The 9,010-nt window shown below is 46.6% G+C and overlaps 1 protein-coding gene across 2 annotated transcripts in view; it reads right to left on the bottom strand.

The window, feature by feature from the left end:
• CC2D1B (coiled-coil and C2 domain containing 1B) overlaps positions 1 to 9,010 on the bottom strand; it is a 71,937-nt gene that overhangs the window by 42,128 nt on the left and 20,799 nt on the right. Inside the window, exons 3-8 of one of the 2 annotated variants that reach the window (XM_019501304.1) lie at positions 8,597 to 8,709; positions 7,384 to 7,506; positions 5,169 to 5,306; positions 1,775 to 2,048; positions 1,039 to 1,163; positions 796 to 871 (exon numbers count right to left, since the gene is read on the bottom strand). In XM_019501304.1, the coding sequence (XP_019356849.1) occupies positions 796 to 871; positions 1,039 to 1,163; positions 1,775 to 2,048; positions 5,169 to 5,306; positions 7,384 to 7,506; positions 8,597 to 8,709 (849 nt within the window). Of the gene's footprint in view, positions 1 to 795; positions 872 to 1,038; positions 1,164 to 1,774; positions 2,049 to 5,168; positions 5,307 to 7,383; positions 7,507 to 8,596; positions 8,710 to 9,010 lie in introns of those variants that run through there. The other variant, XM_019501305.1, reaches the window with a different exon arrangement.

Here is a 9,010-nt window from a genome sequence, read left to right as displayed (position 1 = left end):
TTAGTTTTATTCCCAGAAAAGTGAAATACAGGGACAAAATAGGAAGAGACATAATCAAACACCCCCCCCCCACCAACCTTGCACTAAATCAAGGTCACCATTTCACTTCTTAATCCAATCCTAATATTGCTATTTCTTGTAACTAGAAATTGGAAATGCAGTGGACAATTAAGACTGGGAGGAAGATGCACATAAGGGGTGCTGACAGATGTGGAACCCCCCCCCCCCAAAAAAAACAGTGCTTTAGCAGAAGAGGAATCGCATCAGTTTGACCTGGTTCCCCAGCATCTATATAGCTTGTGTGCTTCAGCATGGCTTTTTGGTGCTTTTATTTAATAGCTGATTCAATTAGCTATTAGATAAAAGCATCCAACAAGCCTGCTAAAGCGCACAAGCTATACAGATACTAGGCAAGCTGGGTCAAACTGATGTAATTCCTCTTCTGGGCATGCACTGCACTCAGCATGGGGATGCACCAAGCTTAGAAGTGCTGGGTTTTTTTCCCCCCACATCTGTAAGGACCCAAGAAGATGTGTGGTCCACAATACAAAGGGATGTAAGTAGTACTGCTAGAAACTAGGTTCATTTCTACCCAGGATGGCTCCAGGGAGAGACACTAGTCCCTCTGTTCAGCTGTGGTTTGGTAGTCCTAGTCAGAGACAACTATATAGCAAACTTCATGATGTATAATTTTCAATCTTTTGTGGCCTTGCAATTCAATCCAAAACCTTTCTGTTGCTTTACGAAGAGACTGAAAGGATCTCCCATCTGACATGCTCTACTGAATGGTCTTACCTTGTGGAGATGGGGGCATATTCTGGAGGTCTACAGGCTCTCCATTGTCCAGAGCTTCTAGGACCAGAGCAAATTTCTAAAACAGAAAAACCAAGCAAAACGAGATTCATTCTTGTGCGCCCAACATCCACCAGTGGGTGTGGAACTCTCCTGAAAGTAAGAGGATAGACAAGTCCACTGCTTAGGGAGCATTTTCTAGTGGTTAGATTCCTAACCCGGATGTCTGGTGTTTGAATGCTGTACCTTGCCAATCTTCATATATTCTTTTGCCTTCTCTAGATCCCCTTGCTGCTTGGCTTTCAGAGCTGCTGTTTTATACTCCTTTTGCCTTGTAACCAGGAGCACTCGTGTGCTGGTGTCTAGGGGTTCTGCATAAGATAATAAAATCAAGGATTATACTAGCATGAGCTGCATCCCCCTACTCTCTCATATACCCAAACATGCATTAGTTCCTTAGTACTTGGAATCACACATCTGCAGTACATAATGATCCCTTCATCCACGGCAACCCCAGAAGTCCCATCAGCCACAGCAATTCCACTTTGCAGTCCTACAGTGCCTTTTATATAGGATGTCAAAGCTCCTCACAAGCAGTGATGTGTTCCTCACACTTCCTTGTATTACATGGAGCAGAATTACCTTCATATGTGGGCTGAGAAACCGAGGTATGGAAAAGCTGAACAAGAGACAGACAATTCAGCAACAGGAACCCCTAGGAATGCCTTCCACCTGTCACTATGGCAGTTATAAAGAGATCTGGGAGTCAGAACTCCCAAGCTCTAGTCCCAATTGCAAACAATTCCTCTTTGTGATCCTGCTCAAGACGTGAACTCAGGCCCTTGAACAGTCTGAGACTCTCAGGCAAGAAGTGCGATCAACGTATCCCTGAATCATGCTCAGATAGGCAGATACTTGGAAAGTGGGTACACTCCCCAAAAAATGATGTGTTGGAACTGCTTATTACCAAGTAACATGGTACCTGTTTCCAGGACAGCTGTGACAGCATCGTGACCCCACGGAGAAGCTGGCTCCACAGACTGCTCCACATTACTGTCAGGCTTTAACTTGTGACCTGCAGGTGATTCCACTTTCTGTTCAGATACTTCTTCAGCCAGATCACCTGAAGGCTCTGGTACAGCTCCTGTGGCTTGCGGTATGTAAGCTGAGCTCTTTCCTGATGCTACCGGGGGTGGTATTTCTTCTTCATTGATCTTCCTTCCCTTCTTTGCTGCAACCAGCATGGTTTCCAGCGTCTAGCAGAGATCGAGGAGTGAAGTCAAGAAGGGCTGGAATTTCCATTAAAGACACAGACTGTGTATGATCATTATATCTCAAACTTGTTCCCCTACATAGAGCAAGAAGCATTACGCCATCCTCTTTGACTAGACATTCTCACCATTTACTGTTTCTCCTTATTTCATCAGCACCAGGATTGCTGCAGAACTAAAGGAAAGACTGACAAAGCAACACATTCTCCGCACAGCTAGTAATGAAAACTTCACTTGGTCCATGTATCAACGCGGGACTGGGAGAGTTCTCTTTTCTAGCAGTGAGGAGACTGGGGCCACACTGACTAACTTATGAAACCTTTGTCACTCAGACTGCAAACAGAGTGACTGAATGTCAGCAGTGGCAGTATCTTTTGTAATCAGTCTTGACCAGGGATGCTCAATCCTTGGCCTGCAGACCCCATCTTGACCCAGCACCAAGTCATCTGATCCATGATTTGGTGTGCAGGGCCCCGATACCTTTGTCAGGGATACAAGCCTCGGAGCCCGAATCACACATGGAAGGCTGGGCAGAGGTGGTACGGGACCCCAGAACCTGATCCTCACAGGTGGAGCTGGGTAGAGGTGGTACAGAGTCCTAATTCCAGGACTTGAAGCCCAGTGGAGGCAGCACAGGGTCCTGGGGCCTCAAGCATGCATGGGAGGCCAGGTAGGGGTGGTACGAAGTCCTGGGACGCCAACCCTGGCATGTGGGGCCAGGCAGGGGCAATGCTGTTTAGATCTGGGTGTGCAGAGTCCAATCTGACCAAGGACTGGACCCATGCTGCTCATTTGGCCCACAGGGCCAAAAGGTTGCACACCACTGGCCTAGATTTTTCTGACCACCCCCCCCCCATGAGATTTCAGGGCAAGGTGGAGACCAGAAGACCAAACTCATTTCACCTGGCTAGGGCAGTCCTCAGATGGTAATGACTGGAAACTGCTTTGAACTAACAAACTAGATGAAAACCTTCTGCACCGTTACTAGTTTCATAAGCTAGCTGTCCCTGATAAAGTTACGAAGATCAACTGCAGCTCAGTTCCTCACTGCATCAACTACTAACACCATCCCCTTTATAAGGGCTCTTTAACACAGCAAAGTACCATGGATTTCAGGGCAAACCAAACGTTTCCCCCCTACTAGAGCAGTGAGGGTGCCATGAGGAGCTGTTCAATAACAGCACTTAGAGGTATAAACACCTACATGAGTCACAGGATAAACAGAGAGATTTCCAATAGGAATCCAAAGTATCAAAACCATTCTGGCCTGCTGTGGTCTTCCCAAGTTCTTTCCAAAAGAAGAATTGCTCTATTATTTTTTTTCCACTATGAAAAAGAGTGAAAGCTAAGAACTGGCATTTTCCAAGGGGTGCCTCAAGTATAACAAGAGAACCACTGCACTAGAGTCAGCTCATTGGTTCAAATGGTGACAGGAAATGAGAAATAAAAGCACTGCCAGCTTGGAATTTGTGCTGTTCGACAACCCACGCTCCCATCCTTTGATGTATCAGTGCTTGTAAAGCTACTTGGGAGTGGCTGAGAGAGAGGTGGGTTCCAGTGATGCGCAGAATCTGGTTTATCATCATCTTCCCAGGCAAAAGAAAGAAAAAAAAGACTTAGGTGTTGCTGGATGCAGCTCCAGGAGCCTGGAAACATGCACCACAATACCCTGTAGAAAGTAAGTTGGCTTATTAAAGAGAAAATGTGGATCTGATCTTACTTGTGACACCAGAGCTTTGAGGGAAGTGACAGTGTGTGTGAAAATGCCTTACCTTGGAAGACATGTTATAAATATATATAAAGCCCCAGCGGGACATTAAGTTTCTGGTTTTGGTGAAGCAGGCTTTTTTTTGCTTTCCCCATAAGAAAGGTCACACAATTACTGTATATTTACACCCCCACCAGCACACACAGTTCTTCCAGCGTGCACATTTGTCCCTTGGATATGGCTTCCTTTTTGTTCTAAACCTTTTAGCAGTTTGCAGTTAGATTCTCCCTCAGCAGGCACCATGGAGCCGTGAAGCTTTGCTGAACAATGCAGTTTTAGATATGGTCTGAAATGCTGAGGGAGAGGAAGAAGGAAAGTAGCAACACCTGCCACTGTAGACTTAAAAGCAAATGCTGCCACCTGGCTGGGAAGTGCCAAAGCTGTGGGAAAACTGAAGAAAAAGAAAATGATGCAGTTGAAAATTGCCGAAGTGGGTAAAGAGACTGTTCAATTTCCATTTCCAAGCACAGCTAAGGCACTCAGAGAAGGAACAACTCCCTTGTCACAGACAAGCAATTCAACTGATGGAGTGGAAGTTTAGTACTGAGAAAAAGAAACTTAAACAGTGACAGATTCTAGGAACATTCTGAAAATTTAGTTAGAAGTGACACCGGTTAGTGTAATAATTATAACTCAAATTCAGGTCCTTCCATAAGTGTCTTTGCTGAATCTGGGCCAGTTGCAAGTTTGGTCAAAAAAGGACACTTTAATTACACATTCTGCAAACCTACTGAATGCCAAATCAGTGCAAGTTACTGGGATAACACTTTACCACATACCATATTTTTAGATAAAAGGTGCATATTTTGTGAAAATTCATCTCACCACTGAGCCTATTACTGTGTTTTTAAAACATATTTACTGCCCTGGGTAAATGGCACCATGTGAGAGTATACAATAGAAAGTACTTTCAAAAGCAAGTTCAATTTTAATCATTTAGCTATACATGTACTATTTGCAGAGCGCTTGGAAAACGAAGACAGACTTGGGTTGCTGAGGCTCTCAAGCCCTCACACAGTGCTGCAATGACTGAGTTACAACCACTGCAGAGAGATGCCCAAAACATTTTTCTCCCATGGATGCTAAAAAACAAGAAACATTTATCCTGATACTGAAATTTGTGTTTATATGAAACACATTTTAAGCCTCAGTGCATCTACAAGAAGTCGCATGGTGCATTCTGTTTGCTTTCTCCCACACAATGCATGTAAAGTCAGAGAACACAGACACTTTCAAAACAACACAAAAGCTCTCAAGATCTCTTCTAGGGTAGGTTTAACAGGAGCCTGCCTGCCCAGAGAACAAGCAGCCCCAAACATCTGGTGAATCTGACATACCTTGAATCCTCTTTCGTACCGCCGTGCTTTGGCACTTTCACCTGCTTCCTTTGCGTTTGAGATAGCTGTCTTATAGTTAGCAATTCTGGTCTCTAGTATCTGCTGCAGCTCACTGGAAACCACTGAAGAGGATGTGACCTCAAAACAAGAGAGAGGCAGACAGATTATCTACCTTCCCAAATAATGCTATAGTGCTCAACAGAAAAGAACAGACTTTCTACGTACAGTAACACATACAGCAGTGCTAGGCACAGGAACCAAGGTAGGAGGCACAAAATGGGAAGCCACTCTGAAACAGAGGGGCACTTGTACTGAACTAACACTCCCTAGATCCATCCCTGGGCTTCCCAAGAAAGAAGCAATAGTGCAAAGTGGGTGGAGTAATTCAAGAAACTTACAGTCACCAAGTAACTGGAGACATGTGGTTAAAATGTGGACAAGGGAGAACAGTGAAGTCTTTCAGACTCCATGTCCTGGAGGAGGGACTGGTGGTCATTTTGGGGTGTGAATGTTGGTTTTCTTTACTATGTTGGTTTACACCCTTCAGGACTGCTCACCGTCTGGCTGCCCCAACAAGATCTCTTTCTAGCACCTCCTCCAAGCTGCAAAGTCAAAGCCAATGACATAAGCAGTATAACTAAAGCATCTACTATCCACTGCTTACAGACACTCTGTAACTGAACAGATCTTTCAGCAAGCTACTGACATAATGGCTGTCATCACTATACAAACCTGGCCCTGTCCAGTTATTTTTGCACATGATGCACCGAAGTCCTGGAATCTTTACAACTGGGCAACAGAAGCAAAGGGACAACTGAACAGAGAAGCTGACCATAAAAACAGACAAATTCTGTGGAGAAAGATATCCTGAAATACTACATAGCTCAACACCATTGGCAGTCAGTCTAGGGTAGGCCTTGGGACAGGGACTCCACGGCTGCTCCAAGTCTGAATTTTGGGGGACTGGTCAAAGGCAGGAAGATTCACAAGACGGAGGTAGCAGGGATGCTGCAAGTGAGGAGCAAGATGTGTGCGCAAGCAAACTCAGCTCTAGTGGGCATTCTTAGTTGCTCATTTTCACAAATACCAAATTCACGCTCAGAGCAAATGAATGATACAAGTACAGCACCAGCACTTACAGAGAAATGTGCTGATGATAAGATCGCTTTAGAGTCTTACTTGCCATCCTATAATAATTAGAGGTGCACTGATATATCAATCACATATCGGACTGGCACCGATAAAAGGAAAATTAACATTATCGGCAATCAGCTGTTTTTAGCCAATAATGTCACCAATAAATGCTGTGTGCATGTGTGCAGCTGCAGCATGCATGCAGCCAGGAATACAGCCGGGCAGCTTGGAGAGCAGCCTCCTGCTGGTAAGTCTGAGGAGGAAGGGGTGTGTGGGGGTAGATCAAAGCCCCCATGCTGAGGGAAGGAGTGGGGAAGGGACAGACGCTGCCCAGCCAGTGCGCCCCCCCACCCCCCGATTTGTGTTTTGGGCAGAGGCAGGCTGCCTGCTGCAGGTTCAGGGCCAGGGGCTGTACCAGCCTCTTCCCAGTGGGGAGGCTGTCCAAGTATGCAGGGATGGGGTAGGCGGTGCTCGGAGGGGTGGCTAATGGGTGGGCTGTAGCCACTCCAAAATTCCCCGTAGCCACCCCTCCCAGTGCTGCTGTTGCCCACCCCACCCCCTTCTGCCCTGAGTGCAGCCCCAGCCCAGCCCCCCTGCTGGGAAGAAGCTGGAGCAGGCCCTGGCCCCAAGCCTGCAGTGGGCAGCCCACCCTCACCCTGTGCACAAATGCAGGGGGGGCATATGCCCCCCATGCCTCCTCTGGGGGTGCACACAGTGGTAAGGCACCACCCCATGCCACCTGGACAAGGCACCTGCACCTCTGGCCTGCTCCTGGGGTTGCATTCACCCCTCTGGCTGGGGAGTGCCTGCCCCTGCCCCACCCCCTTTCTCCCTCATTGTGGAGGGCCTCAATCTGCCCCCAAAACACCCCTTTCCTCCTCACAGACTTACCAGCAGAAGGCTGCTCTCCAAGCTGCTTGGCTGCATTCCTATAAATCAACGATTGGATCGGTATCGGCTGATATGGCTGGTTAATAATCGTCCATTAGTATTGGCCATTAAAATCTTTATTGGTGCACCCCTAATAATAATGAGACTGAGTCAGTGGAACTGAGAAGTCAAACACACAGCTCTCTCTTACCTGTGCCTGCTGTTCAGGTGGCTGTTGCAATATGGGTGGAGCTGCTGGCACTTCCATTGCTACTGTCTCGTCCTTATCACTTCCTGTCTCATCATCTTCACCCAGAACCTCCTGCAATTCTTCCTAGAATAAGAACCAGTGAAGCAATTGCTGTGGAATATGCAGTGCTTTCAGCACAGTGAAAACTGATGCTGCAGGAATCAGAAAACTGGAACACATTCCTCTTGCTGTGATGCAAAGACTGAATCCTGTACCAAAGCCTTTTATCTAAGACAAAGGCCCAGCATAACATTTGCCATTTGTATCAAGAATGATGCAACTCTATGGGAAACAGGGATGCCCTAACTGTTGGGGGAGGAGGGAAGATGTGAGTTGAAAAAAGTAAGAACTCCTTGGATCCAGCACCTCACTTGAACTTTAAACACAAGTTCTGACATTCTAAACCTGCTTCCACTTCAGCCAGCTCAGTTCATTCACTTTGTTCCAGGTTTTGGCTGTAACTGGAAACAGCCCTGAATAATTCACAGCTCAACATGCAAACCAAGGTCTCACGCACCAGCATGTTGCTGGGAAGCTCCTTGCTCTGTTGAAGAATGTAGGAAGTTGTGGTAGTGGAGAGAAGCATCTTCTAAACCTCAGCTTTGAACCTCTAAATCAGGGCTGTCCAACTGGTGGCATGTGAGGGATTAATGTGCAGCCCCAAGACTCTCACCCAGCCACTGCTCTGGATGCAGTAGCAACAGCAGCCAGAGTCTCAGGGTTCCCCCTTGTCTTCTTCAGCTACTGTTTTCTGCCTTTGCCCCACGGGACAGGACAGTGTGTGAACATGGGAAATTGAGGATGAATGGGAGGGCAGGAAGGGAGAAGCACTGGCACAGTACACCTGCTACAGCCCCTTAGGGCCTAGAAGTTGGACAGCCCTGCTCTAGATAGTTCCCCATCACCAATTACTGTAACAAATGCAATTTATTTCCCCCTTCCCTAAACTTAGCTACCTACAGGTCATTTCTCCATCACACAGTAATAATTTTATCTTAAAGATAAAGTGCCCGTGTGCAGTCAGGTATCACCACCCCTCTTGGAGAAGATCTGGCCATCCAAAACCACATCTGTGAAGTTTGCAATATCTGAATTTCTCCAAGAGCTAGCGGGCGTTGATAGTCTCGGGAGTTACCCATGAAAGACATTTTGCACAACAGAATTCTGCACCTACCAAAAGATCTGTATCCTCCTCTAAATCTTCATCCTCTGTTCCCTCCTCATCTTCATTCAGGTCCTTCATGCACTCTGCAGCCATCTTTTCAATATGTTCCATGGGTAGAGGGGCTGAAGAAGGCAACCAAGCACAGATCAACCTTGAGACTCAGGCAAATGGTTGCAAGATAAATGCTAAAGTACACAGGCACAGAACAAAGGAAATGGGGAGAAGCCTGCCCCTTTTCCTTTTCAGCTAGGGGACAGCATTTGTTTCTGAGCAGCAAACAGGGCCTGCACTGTTTAACATCTTCATCAGTGACTTGGACGAGGGGGTGGAAAGCATGCTGTCCAAGTCTGCTGATGACACTAAGATGTGGGGTGAGGTGGACACACTTGAAGGGAGAGAGAGGCTGCAAACAGATTTAGACAG

This window comes from Gavialis gangeticus, unplaced genomic scaffold, assembly GCF_001723915.1.
Source record: "Gavialis gangeticus isolate Ggan-Ray unplaced genomic scaffold, GavGan_comp1, whole genome shotgun sequence".
Classification (NCBI taxonomy): domain Eukaryota; kingdom Metazoa; phylum Chordata; order Crocodylia; family Gavialidae; genus Gavialis; species Gavialis gangeticus.
This window is presented reverse-complemented; position numbering and strand designations above follow the sequence as displayed.